The 14,480-nt window shown below is 37.9% G+C and overlaps 1 protein-coding gene across 1 annotated transcript in view; it reads left to right on the forward strand.

Moving 5' to 3' along the window:
- Positions 1-14,480, forward strand: part of ASXL3 (ASXL transcriptional regulator 3) — a 179,608-nt gene that overhangs the window by 83,319 nt on the left and 81,809 nt on the right. Inside the window, exon 5 of the mRNA XM_053571930.1 lies at positions 7,528-7,649. Coding sequence (XP_053427905.1) covers positions 7,528-7,649 — 122 coding nt within the window. The remainder of the gene's footprint in view (positions 1-7,527; positions 7,650-14,480) is intronic.

The raw sequence follows: 14,480 nt of genomic DNA on the forward strand, positions 1-14,480 counted from the left end.
AGTGACCCATTCATGCTTTCTCATCTCTTCCTGTGTTATGAGTGAAATATTTCATAATACAGAGATGAAGATTAGGAAGAGCGTAAGATCTCATAGTAAAAACAAAGTGCCTCTCAAATAAAAATGAAATCAAAGGTATGTCCCAAATTACTCATCTTAACTAGCCAATTTTCTGTTTATTTTATGTAATCTGTGAGTGTACATATAAACAAAGTACCCATGTTCTAAAAGAAAAGGGCTGTTTCATTGATGCCAGATAATCCATTGTCTCTTTTATCTTTAAAGTGGCAGTGTGAAACCATTTCTCAAACATTTAACCACCTGGGTGTGTTACCTGACTCCCCTTTATTGTATACTGGAGTTGATATTTTATATGTTGAAGCATAAAGTAATTAGTAAAAACACCCATGAGTGAAATGCTTACCCTTGACCTGTGCCAACCAGTACCCTTCCTGTCCACTTTTTCTTATTTCTCATTTGCTAGTTAAATTACTTTATTTCTGTTCAGCTGTTTCAGGAACCTGATGAAGCCTGGGAGATCACAGGTGTGCCCAGTGTAAAATAAGTAGGCTTTAATGTACACACACACACACCCGCCCCCCCCCTCCATATGGTGTGATTGCTCTCCGTCACTCTAAAAGAGAAACCTTGATTGGCTCTGTGGTAGAAGGAGGTTTGTGGTTAGAGGCTGGTAATTGTAGGATATCTTTTTCCTACTAAATATTGGCTTGCATTTTCTCATTTCTCCTGTGTTTGAAGAGATGTTTTTTTATGGACACCCAGACATATTAATATAACTAAATTGGCCAGGCTGGGAAATTAAGTACTTCTAAGAGGAAATTATTTAACTAGATCTTCACTGTGTAAAATCTGCTTCCTGGTTACCTGTGGAGCTTGTGTGTCCAATCCTGTGCAAACCGGTGTTGTGAAGCCTTGTAGACCTGGTAATGAGGTTCTGTGCCAGGTGACTATGATTTGCAGCCTCTTACGTTGCCCCCAGATTCATTAAGCTGGCCTGCATTTTTCCATTCTGTGAAGCAGGTTTTTACTATTATCTGATTCACCATTCCTTTTGCTTTAAATTTTGTTTTTTGTTTGTTTTTTTAGGTGGGGGGACTCTGCGGAATAAGAACACTTCATTTGACTAATGAAGCAAGTTATAAAATAGAGTAAAAATTTTAGTTCATTAGGTATTTTTTATTCATACAAGATATTACTCTAAATATCGTCAAGATCGCCGATACTTACAATGTTTAGGTTGTCCTGTGAACAATTCTTTGGGAAAATTGCCGTTCCTATTATGTCATTGCTAGTACTGCTTTATTTAATTGCTGGCTTTTCCTAGTATCTTATATTCTTTGCATGCTTTCTTTTAATGCAAGAAGGAAATTTGCTTAAAGCCAAATGTCTAAACTTGTTATAGAATAAGGATTGTTTTTAAAGAGGGCAGCTTTCCTTAGCCAGAGAACAAAAAGTATTAAAGAATCTTCTTTTCAATGAAAGCAGTGGCGTCCAGGAAAGATTTGACTGGGGTCAGAAGGATTTCCTGGTATTTCTTTGTCTTTTTACCCCCCAATTTTTGGCATGTATTTTGCTTCTGGATAGATCCAGGATAATCTAATATAAACAGTTTCTAATGTAAGTTCTGTGTAATATAAAGCACATTCCTGTCCAAGCATAAGTTTTCTGATTGTGTCATTTGGAGATGTTTTTAAATTATTATTAATATTTCAAAACAAAATTTAGTTTATCACTGTTAATTTTTCTAGATAGAGGTTTTACCAGGTGTAAGTAATGGTTCTGTACTATCGTTCATTGAAAAAAAATTTTTAAAAGCTTTTTGGCTTCATAATTAGGTCCTGGTCCTATTACTGTTTCCACCCCTGGATCTTACATGGCGATTGGCGTGAAGAAATGCGCTCAATAAAATTTGTGTGACTGAACGATTAATAAATAGACAAGCTTCTTCTAAGACTCAAACCTCTCTTAAAACATTATTGGATTCTAACAGTGAGCCACAGTTTTATTCCTAATATACCAAATATATGTCTTGATTTAAATTTTTTATTCAGAAAAACGTTTTTAAGCTTGTAGTATACGTTAAGATCATTTATACAGGTAACAACACTGTGCTTTGGGGACATGTGGTTTCATTGTTCAGAAAGTTTAAAGGGAGTCTTTGCAGAAAGAAATGAAATAAATGAAATTGGCCAGCAGATACTTCCAAACTTTTTTTATTAGACCTTTGACCCTTTTCATGGTAGTTTACGTACTGAGTAGCCCAGCGGGATTTATAGAAATTAATAATCAAAGTATCTGTGTCGCCGTGACCGCGTGACGTGCGGATCCCGGTCTGCGCTGTGCTCCGCACCTACGCGGCCTCTGCTGTTCTTCATGCCAACCCTGTGATTTCTAATTTTCACTTTTAATGTTTTTATTTTCCACGCAAAACCATAACACTGAGACTTTCCTCTTAAAATAAGGCACTGAGGAAGGATGCAAAGGGAAATCCATCCATCATTAGTGGCAGCTCCTGCAGTTTTCAGTCAACTTGCACAGGAAGTTCTACGGTCTGGTTCTCAGAGTTCCCCAAATTGACTTTAGAATAATTTAAAAAATCATGTGTGAAGGCTTATGTTTTCAAATTTAAAACAATTCCTTTTTAGACACGCATTTCTGTAAATAGAATATAGCTTGGCTGACTTCTGCTTTCATGAATTCTTGTTGAAAATCATAATTAAAAGTTACCTTTGGAGGTTGCTGTGAGCTGTGATGCCACAGCACTCTACCAAGGGTAACAAAGTGAGACTCTGTCTCTAAAAAAAGTTCAAAAATTCTTTAGATAAACTGAATTTTTGAATTGGGTTTTCATTAAATTGAATAAACATTTACAATTTTTATTGTAAAATGACTGCTGGGTGTCCATCTTTGTGTGTAAGTAAGTGCTGGAGCTCCTGAGTCAGACACCAGCACTAATATTGCTGGGGCTGTCATAGATTCCTTCACACACACTCCAAGGAAGCACGGGTTGGAGAGGAGAAAGTCTATCTAACAGTGGGATCGTTCAGTGCTTGGTCTGCCAAGATGAGTTTGCCAGGCAGAGAGAGAGGATATTTGAAGTAGAGACGGTCAGAACAAGGGCAACAAACACAGCACACAGATGTGTTCGAGAAACACTGAAGGGCCGTGGGATTGGCTGGAGCAGGTGGGAGTTGAGGAGGCAGCAAGATGTGAGACTAGAAACAGAGACAAATCACGCTGGCATTGTGACTGTTCCCATCCTTGTGTCTTGGGTTACAGGTCAAAGTTAGAATTGTGGGTGCCTTCTTGAACACCTGTTGGTAGATGAGTCATTAGATGTGGAGGGAATACCACTCGTGTCTTTTGTCTTATACTCACCTTTAAAAGCATGAGCTCGAACCTACATTTTCTAGTTCAGTAGTGTTTTTAAGCTGAATAACAAATAAAAAGATAGAGAAGTAGGAAACGCTAAGAGATTGAAATGTACATTTTTGCCAGAACACAGTCACCAGTTCTCTGGCCTTCAAGCTATGTCATCGTTACTTACACTCTTCACCTCCCTTTGCTCCCAGATCTTCTAAAGAGAATATTTTCAGGGAGGCATCTGGGGATGCTAGTAGTGAGAGTAGGGGCAAATTAGAGGCAGATTTAAAACCCCAAATAGCTTCTCACCATGTTTTTGGCTTGCCCAATTTTGACAGTCAAGCAAAAATATGGATAGAAATATCACTTTTATAAAAGTTCTAGGGAGGACCAGTCATCTCATTTTTATTTCCTCATCTTCAGTTTGTCCACTTATGAAAAGGGCAGGCTTTCTTGTGAGATTTCGAGGGATAAAGTCCTGGCGTACGTGTTGTGATCATGCCAGTGTACACTTAGAAAAATATAGCTCCCATTTTGTTCTGAATGCCAAGAAGCTATCACTTTCTAAGCTGTGTGTCAGTGGTTGATATTTATTGGATAAAACATCTGTCCTAATTTCTTTGGTTGCTTGGCTCCTGCTGTAATTTTACATTCAGGGGATTTAACCTGATACTTGCTTTAACATTAATTTTTCTTTGGCTTGTATTTCAGAGGCCAAACTCAGATCCTTAGAAAAATATCCAGGCAACTGTTTAAAATGAGCCCTTCATTATTTATTTATCACATCTATTATTAAGAAAGCTGCAAGAATAAGTGAAAGCAAAAATCTTGGTTTTGTTAGAATATGAATTTGCATGAACTAGCACAGCCCAACTACGCACTGAATGTGTGTTTTAGATTCATCCATCCTATGTCATATGTATGGAGAAAGAATGAATAAAAACAAGCAGATCACATGAAGAAGGTTCACATTTGTCAGTATTTAAAAAAAGCATACAGGCACACTGCTAAGGAATGGGTTTCTTTCTTTCTTGATTTAATTTTTTCCTTAAAAATAAGATGTTTAATCCAAAGGAGCAGTCATTTATATATCTTATTTTCTATTACATTTTATTTTCTTTTTCTTTTTTGTCCTGCAGTTTTTGGCCTTGGCTGGGTTTGAACCTGCCACCTCTGGCCTATGGGGCTGGCGGCCTACTCTGTTGAGCCACAGGTGCCACCCTTACATTTGATTTTCTTTAGAGTTCTATAGTTACAGTATTAAAAGTAAATAATTAGGAGGAAATAGTTCAATCTAGAAAGAAATAGGCATCAAAACAAAGTTCCAGAGAGATTATGGAGAAAAATGACTGCCTAGTACAGGGTTACTCACAGTGCTTCACAAAGTGGGTATAAATTGGAGTCTGCGATTAAACAAAGTCGGGTAAAGGAAGATGAATAATTTTGAGAATGAACTTCATGGTATTCCTTAATGCCTTTTGAGCTCTGTTGCCCTGCCTTCCCTCTGAAGTTCTGAGCTCTCAATGTAACAGAATCTTGCTTTTGGAAACAACTTATGTAAATACATGTCAGTCTTTATCAACACAGTACAATAGTAAATTTAAACCAAAATATGTAGCATATTTGCTGATACTAAAGCAGAAATCCCCATACCTGACGGTTTCCTAGGTCAGAGAGGAATAAAGAGAATGGTGAGCTACACAGCCGTTATCCTCGGGAAAGACAGGTGATTGTGTCTGTAATGCTTCCTGGAGCAGTTAGAAAATAAAAGGGGTGCAGAGCTTTAATAACATACCCCTTGGTTCAGAAATTTTTAATATTTGATCCTGCTGTGTCAAAGTTTACCTTTGAAAACTTTGTGAATGATAGCTTTTTTTAAGCAAATTGGTACTACATTTGAATTTAGATGTCCAGTATTCAGAAGCATTGCCATATTTTTTTCAAGACTTCCTGAATATCCATGGGCTGTGTCCAGTTTTATAGGGGGAAATGCTACCCTAAGAATGTAGAGGGAGCAAAACGTATTTACCAGTGCATACTTTACTTTGGCTGGTGTTACGTTACGTCTGTTCAGTTGAAATCATGTCCCATGTACCACCTTTCTGTCACCTTCCAACTTTGTCCCACTTCATAGGGACTTGAGGATATTAGAAAAGCTGAACATATAATCAGTATACAGAATAGATTTATCTTTAGCATGTAAACTTATTATTTCCACTATTTCTTGGTAAGTAAGCATTGGTGACCGGTTACAAATTACTAAAATTAATCATCATTTTAAGGGACAAAGTCTAGAAAGCAGAGTTTATGCAAGAAGTGCTATAAAATGTTTCTTAGCTACAACATTTATACTATCTTAAGGGGGGGGGATGTCATATTGTACCAAATTAAGAAAGAAACAAGTCACCTGATCTGTAATCTAAAGATACTTCTTTTTGCTGTTTAGACAGTGGTATTTCCTGGGCCGATCACTCTCAGAACCTGTAGGTCTCAATGTTTCATGTCAGGCTGAGTGACTTGCCCCTTCTACACACCCTCTTTTATTAACTTCTTGTTTCGTATCTCTGAGAATCATGCGACTAAATTACACTTCTTTAGACACGGAATTTTCTGCATCAGATCTTGACATTTGTCGCCGACTGTTTTAAGTGGACAAATACGGGCTCTGGAGCCTGACTGGGCTGGCCTTAGATGCCCCCGCCCCCAGCTGTTTCATTGCCGGTGTGACCGTGCGCCTGTCACGTAGCCTTTGTGAGCTCTGGTTGTCTCCCTCCACAGAGACGAGAAGGAGAGCTGCAAGGATTAAATGAGGTCGCATTTGGGAGGCGCCTGGCATTTAACTAGCAAATATTTTATTTTCTTAGAATTATTTATTGGGCTTTCTGACTGGTTTCTATATTAAAGCAAAACTTGACTCGTTCTTTTCTCCCCCAGATTCTCTCCCCTGAACCACATGTTCATTTCTAGCAAGGTACACGTAAGTCCATGGAAAGCCATTTGAGTGTCTGCCATGTTGCGTGTGCAACTGTTTGACCACAGTCATTTTAACCCCTCCACCTTCTTTAAAACTCAGGTCAGAATCCTCCCAAGTTACTATTACTTGAAAAATTTCCTTGAATTAATGTTAACTGTGTTACCCATAGGAAGTCATGTTTGAGGTTTTACAATCATGTTCTCAAGTTGTTTCTTCCACGTAGCTTCCTCTTGCCTCTGCCTTTGACGTGTGCCTCCATTCTGCCACTGATCACAATACTTTTCCACTCAGATTTTCCAAATAACTCTTTCTCTCTTGGAGTATGCAGAAGAGGGCCTGCATGTCTACTCTTGTTCAGACCACTCCTGTGTGGAAGTCTCTCAGTTTGAGGGGGACTCATATGAGGACTCAGAAGTCTGTTAGTTCGAAGAGAGCTCAAGTTAAAGTTCTAGCTCCAACACAGATTTTATGGTGCAGAAATTATCTGTGAGCTCTGGGCCATCATCTGTCACTGAGACTCTGGTTTTCCTAAAAAGCAGCATTTTAGGGTAATATGTCTTGCATAGAATGGACAATAGGAAACCTTAACTCTGATACAAATAGGCAAACTATATTGTTATCTCTGGAGAATACCATTTTCTTGAAAATAGTTGAGTTGGCAACAAGCATCTCAGATTTTAGTTTTCCTTTCCCATGCTATCGGAGGGAGAAGATGGACGTGTCCCAGGGGGTTCTTGATTCTGTAGAGGGAGGATTGTTCAGTGGAAGAAGCATAATACCTGTAAGGCTGGATCAGTTTAAAACAGTTTCATTAATTTAGATCGTTTCTTCAGAGTGCTGTGCATTGCCCCAATCTCCATAGTCAGAACTCACAACTCTTAGGCAGGTATTATGCTATTTTTATATCCACATAATAGTTCTATAGCATGGAAATTACCAACAATTAACATATAAGGACATTGAGGCCTAAAAATGATTAAATGGAACTAAGGTCTCAGTTATTAAATGATTCCTTCTCCTCAAATCTGGACACTCTTCGTTTTGCCAAGCTATTTTGCTTTATTTTAGGTATCCATTTTCAGTTGGAGAAATGTTCCAAGTGAGTAATTACAGTGGATATAAAAAAAGGAATTCAAATTAGTAATATCATTATCTCTCTCCGTTTCTAGTTTGTTCAAAGCAGGTGACTGATGAAGCATCTTCCACTCGAGATTCAAGCCTTACGAACCCAGCAGTGCAAAGCAAGCTAGTGTCTTCCTTTCAGCAACACACCAAAAAGGCTCTTAAACAGGTAAGGGATTGGCATTTGATTTTTGTCCTTCAATTCTACCTACTTAAAGTAGTGTGTTCTTCTGATCAAGTAAATTAAACAAGAACTTAGCAATCAGGAAGTGATAGAGATATCCTGAATTCAGTCACATCCATAATATTAAATTCAATTGTTTTCATCTATATTTAAAATTAGGAGCAGTTTGATGTAAAATAGAAAACATGTGCTTGGGAATGTACATAAATTGGTATTAAGATTTTTGTGTGTGTGATGTCAGGTCACAGTAGATATCTGAACCCAATCTATGCAAAAATGCGCAGTATATTTTAAAAATTACATCTTTATGGTTTTATTGTGTTTCTCGGATAGTTGAAGGAAAAATTAATGACAATTTTGTACAAGTAAGAATAATAGCATAGCTTACTAACATCTGGGACAGTGGTTCTCAACTTGTGGGTCGCGACCCCTCTGTAACAATGAAAATACATCCTGCATACCAGATATTTACATTACGATTCATAACAGTAGCAAAATTACAGTTATGAAGTAGCAACAAAAATACTTTTATGGTCGTGGGGGGGGGGGTCACCACAACATGAGGAACTGTATGAAAGGGTCATGGCGTTAGGAAGGTTGAGAACCACTGATCTGGAATATCCTTCAGTGAGTGTTGTTTGATGTTGAATGACACCTTTGCAGGATCATCCTAGTGTCGCATAAACAGCACCGATCAGTGTGGCTTTGCACTGAGATGGTGGTGAGAAGTAATGGTTACAAGGTTGTGCTTTGGTCATACTTACTGTGCTATTCTGGGCCAACCGTTTCTCCTCTCTGAATCTCAAATTTCTCATCTAGAAAAAATGGGAAATAAGAGGAAGTTACATGTGGGATTGATCTGAGAATCACCTGAGGGGAGACAGTGGCAGCTCATGGTATCATGGGGGTCAGGCTCATAATAAACACTCAGTAAATGAACTATAGCTGCAGCTTTCAGACCAGCAAATGCTGAATTGTGAAGAGAAGAACGGGAAGAGATATCATGGTCAGATGGAGCTATTGCATCAGTAAGTGGAAGGCTCTCCTACTTAACTCTGAATTCGTAATTTTGCCTTGTTTAACTGCTTTCCTCTTGTGTGTTTCATTTCAATCTTTCTATAACACCCCCCTCTAATCACTTCTAGATGACCCCTACTAGGCCTGGTGATAGAGGCCTGGTGATGTATTTATAACAAAGGAAAAGAGAAACTATGTTTTCGAAAATAGACTATTTTGAATCACTATAACTTCTTAATATTCACATTTAATCTTTTCAACTTAGAATATGTCTACCTGCCGTCTCCTCTACTGCCTCAAACGAGGGATCATAGGAAATTTAGCATTTTTGTACAAAATTAAATTGCCTTTCTATCCCATATTAATTATTGAAATTGTAGCATTTCTATTATTTGGTATTATAGTTCACATAATAACAGTATTTCATTCTGTGCAGATCAAATAACCTTGGGAGAGATTGCCCTTCAGATTGTTGCTTTTGTGTCATGTTTTAGACCATGGAACAAAATTGAACTCATTGTTGATATTCCTTTTTAACTGATAAATTAAAAAAATGGATGCAGGTAGGGAAACCTGGGCAAAGGCTCATTCAGACAGCAAAAAAAGATGTAGGTAATAAAGACTAACAAGGTAGAATAAAAGATACAGACTGGACACTTGTAGCTGTGGCATTTAAGAAACAGGAATGGGATCGTAAACGGAGCTCGCACTTCGGAGGCTCCGTGACTTGGGAAGTGAAACCTTCCCATAGAGAAATGGACAGATAAAGATCCAAGTGTCTGTATTTTTATGGCTCATTACTTTTTACTTTTTTCATTTTGGTTTCATGTTATTTGAGCATTTTTTACCATTACTAAACATGACACAAACTTAAATTAGTGCTTTTGTTGTGTATTTTTGTTTTTATGGAGCATGTGTTTGTGGGAAGTGCCACCTGCTTGCTTAGAGTCTAAGCCTTGTTTTAAAAAAATCTGTCCTGGGTGATGCCTGTGGCTCAAAGGAGTAGGGCAGTGGCCCCGTATACCAGAGATGGTGGGTTCAAACCCAGCCCTGGCCAAAAACTGAAAACAACAACAAAAACCTGTCCTATATGTTTCTTAGTGTCTGGAAAGCATTATTTATTCATTTCCTAAAAATTCTATTTTATAAACATGTAGCCATTTAGTTACTAAGAGTATATGGCTCAATATATAGCAGATATGCTAATGTTTGATTAATAATCAAATTCATATTGCAAATACATTTAGATGAAATGCTGTTCTTGCAGAATTTTTCCCAGATTCCTTATAATTGCTGAATTTCTTAAAGACAGCATTTAAAAAAATGGACAGAACACACAGCATTTTAAATTGTAGTAACCTCAGCATTTCTGCAGCCTTATTTTCTTCTGTTGAATGGCTATAACTGTGTGGGTTCTTTGTAAGTGTAATGTATGTGTTTGCAAATCTATGTTTTATGTGTGTGTGTGTACATACAAGTCATAAACATACAAACCTAGGGCCAGCTGAATAACCTTAAAAATAATTGCATTAGCTAATGTTTACCCTTTATTTGCTCTGCTCTGCATTTTATATGCACTGTACCACTTAATTCTCAGGCATATTCTTTGAAGTATGAACTCATAACCATATTTTTCCAATGAAGTTACTAAGGCCCATAGTAATTAGATAGCATGCTTTGTCATCATCACTCACCCAGTGAGTTCATCTTTGAGATGACATTTGAATCTGGGAGCATAGTTTTAGATTCTACCCTCTTAACTAATACTACCTTTCTGCATGTAGCATGTAACTGGATAAGTTATTTTTTGACATTATCCAAGGGAATTTTTATACTTGTGAATTATTTTGGATGGCATAAAGAAAGTACTGTAGCATAGTTATTAAGACTACCATTTCTGAACACAGACTGATTATGTTCAGTACCAGTCCACATTGATGGCTAGTGTATTAGAAATATTCTCTGATTAAATAGGGCCTTACTAGTCTAAGTATACATTGGCCAGCATAGATTCTTAGGAAGAAGAAAGTGAAAAAACAAAATCAAAACCCTAAAAGCTCAATAGCTTAATAATCATAAGTAGAGTGAAAAATGATAATTTAAAACATACTCCCTTGCAAAATAGGCCAGACATAATTTCCCAGGTCTGAAGCCTTCCACTGTCTGCCTCCACTCTCAGGATGCTACAGAGAGTGGTTTTTGACCTCACGGGACTGTTGATTGCAGTGTAGTTAGAGGCTGGACAATATGGAAGCTTTGAGAATGTTCCTTGGCTATTGACATAGAATAGTTTCATGGCTCTCAAATATATGGGACCCTTTTACTTTCTAATCATCAGAGCATTACTTAACATCTTATATTGGGATAATTGCATGAATAATATATTGTTTCAGCAGGGCATATTCAGAAGCCTCTGGAAGCAGCAGATCGCTGATTATTACCTTATTCCTTGTCTTCTTTTTGCCTTGATATTTTAGTTATCATGATTTTAAAAGGTGTGAAATGATTAGATTTTGAATTTTTAAGGAGGATAATTGTTATTTTGGAAGTTTCAAACACCAGAAGAAAACAAAAGATTGAAGAAGGATGGATTCTGGTACAGCAAGTAACATGATGCTTTTATATAGTGTTTCTGTTGATTTGACTCTCTTCGTGATTTACGGTGCTAGAATTTGTTCATAGAGTTACATATCCTTTTCTTTTCATTATGGCAAAGCAGATGTATTCTTAATGTTTTGCTTTAGCTTTACATGATTGACCAATACTGTGAAATCCCAAAGGTTATCTTACATGCTAGCAGTTTCTGAACACGGGCATTGACATCTAGTGAGCTGGTAACAATGCAGGCTGTTGGTGCCTGATGCAGCCAGCTGTTCCCTATGTGTGTGTTTCTAATTACGTAAGTTTTAGCATTCATAGCATGTGATATTTTAAGATTTTCATTCGAAGACTTAACAGCATTCAGTGCATTCTTAAGTTACATTGTTGGTATTATTTCTCTATTGAAATAAAGTGGGCATTACGTGCTTAAAATTCCTACTTAACACAAAGGCCTCTGATTTTAAGTTTTATTTTTTTCATTACAGTAGAAATGAGAACCAATCCATATTTTTAGAATTATCGGAGAAGCTTTCTGTCTAAAAAAGTGAAATGTTTATCTAAAGGGTTTTTTTCTTTTTACAAGAAAATATTGCAATGTGTCTCCAGAGGAAAGCACGCTCTGTCAGCATCTTTTGATTTCTTTACTTTCACTTAAAGTCAGAATTGAATTGATGTGAGTGTGATACGATCTTTCCTTTTCCTAGACTGGTTTAGTTCTATTATGTTTGTTTCCTTTAAAAATAGTCCTGTTTCTAGGTTGAAGTCTGTAAATGTCTTACATATTGAGTAGTGCCTGGAAGTATTTAACTTGGTAAGTCCAACTATACCACTAATTACTGCATCAGAGATTTTGCAATGTTGCTCTGTGTAGTTGGGGCAGGGGAACATTATTCACGGGGCCAGGTTGAAGGTGCGCTCCTCCACAATAGCCTGGATTTACACTCACCGTCTTCTTGTTTCTGTAGGTCTGATATTCTGATATGCTTTTTTCTAGATTTGAAATTAAAAGACTTAAGTTTGGTTTATGAGGTGGTCCATTAGTATTCCAAAGTACAGCCAAGTCTTGATTCAGCTAGAGGTACCTTAGTGATATTACCCCCATAAAATGAATTTAGATTAACATACTAAGACTGATTAGATAATATCAATGTTAAAATAAAGCCGTGTGATAGACTAATCAACTGGCTAATTAGACTGGGGTGTGAAATAATGGACCATAACACACTCTGCTGAGAACTTTCATACTGAACCATGTATACACACACTATGTCTACATTATATTCATTATATATACACCAAACCTTGTATTCTTATATTTTGAAGAATTATGAGAATGAGAATTCTGAAGGTAGAGGGATGACCATAAAGTCAGGCAGAAATAAAGTTATCAAGCTACACTTTGTACAGTGGGACAGGGGTGCTGAGTATACGGTGGCCTGAATAGGTGCTGTAGTGTTAACTGCGGGTGGTAAGACTTGTAAAGACCTTGCCCAGGAAACCTGCGCACTTGACTGAGAGGAGTCTAGGTATGTGAGTCTTACATTGTGGGGAAGTCCAGAGGTCAGCCATGGGGTAGGTGGTCCATGTTAGGGCACAATGCAGATTCAAAGGTTTCTCCCCTCTGGCCTCTGAAGTATTGAGTAATGGAGGTCATAAAAACAATAGTTGATCTGCTGCCTCCCAGAGGGTTATGATGCCAGATTATAACAACACTGGTTCAGACAATTCTGCCCTATTCTTCTCACTCATCAGTCTCAACCCTAATCCTGGGGAACCCAGACCAAAAAAAAAGGGGGGGGAGAAGTGAAGGAAGACGGCAATCAAGAATCCCTTCTCCAATGAAGTTTCTGAACTTGAGGCATAAGCATGGCCTGAAAATGAGGTTACAGATGCTCAAAGGTGACCTGGGAAGCTGTGCATTTCACAGCAAATGTCCAAAACGAGAAGGGGAAATTGGTCAGAGCATCTATCAGTATTATATTAGAAGAATAAACCTGTTTATTAATTGTCCTCTGCTGACTTCTGCCTTTTAAATAAAACACTTACATATTTTAGAGAGAGATAAATGAGGGGCTTTCTGTCTTTAATAAACTTATTTTTGTGAGTTTTTATTTTTAGTCAGTACATGTTTACTGAGCACCTCGTGTATTCCAGGCACTCTTCTGGGCATGGGGGGTTGGGGGGTATATCCATGAATAAAAAACACAAAGCCCTGTCTTTTTAGAGCATACTTGGGAAAGAGAGGAGATAATGACATTGTACAGTCTACTAGAAGGCCATAGGTCTATTTAAGAAAAGCAGAGTGGAGAATCCACTGGGGGAAGTAACACAGTAGTCTCCTCATACCAGCAGGGATACATTCGAGACCCCTAACAGATGCTTAGAACCACAGGTAGTATGAACCCTATATGGATGTACTGTGTTTTTTCTATGCATTTATACATATGATAAAGTCTAATTTAGAAATAAGGCATGGTAAGAGATTAACAATAAGTAATAATAAAAGAGAGCAGTTAGAACACTGTAATAAAAGTTATCTGGATATGGTCTCTCTTTTTCTTTCAACATATCTAAACAATTTTGGACTGTGGGTAAAGGAAACTGTAGAAAATGAAACCACAGATCACGGGGGAATGACCATGTCTGAGCGAAGACATTCACCTGTCTGAAGGAAGAGTGTCTCCACCAGCTATTGCAAGGGCAGGCGTGTGGAGTGTTGAAGAGAGAGCTCAAAACCATCAGGATTAAGATTCGTATCTGAGGGCACCGTGCATTTCCTGCACCGAAGCTTTGTAAATACTAGCTTACCCAGCGAGGACAGGCAAATGGCAATTATTGGTTGGAAGATATCTGGGGTTCATCTTTGCTTGACTCTTCCTCATCTCGTGTGATAGGTGAAGGTGATAGTGGGAGAGAATGGGGTGGTAGCTGCCTTTGCATTGAACCTAAGTCCCCTGTTCTTTATGAGGCCTTAACAACCATTTTGGGGAAGTTCTTTGGCATCTTTATAAACTCCTTAGTCCTTTTATCCAGCCACACTGGCCTTCTTCACCTTCTGGGAACCACCAAAGGTCCCTCAGCCGGAGACCTTGCTCCTGGCGTCCTTATTTACTGACAGTTTCCACACAGCTGCTTGCTTCTTATCATTTAGGGTCCCGTCTTCTTGGCACCTTCAGAAAGAGGCCTTGTCTGACATCC

Source organism: Nycticebus coucang, chromosome 19 (assembly GCF_027406575.1).
Source record: "Nycticebus coucang isolate mNycCou1 chromosome 19, mNycCou1.pri, whole genome shotgun sequence".
In the NCBI taxonomy this organism is placed as follows: Eukaryota; Metazoa; Chordata; class Mammalia; order Primates; family Lorisidae; genus Nycticebus; species Nycticebus coucang.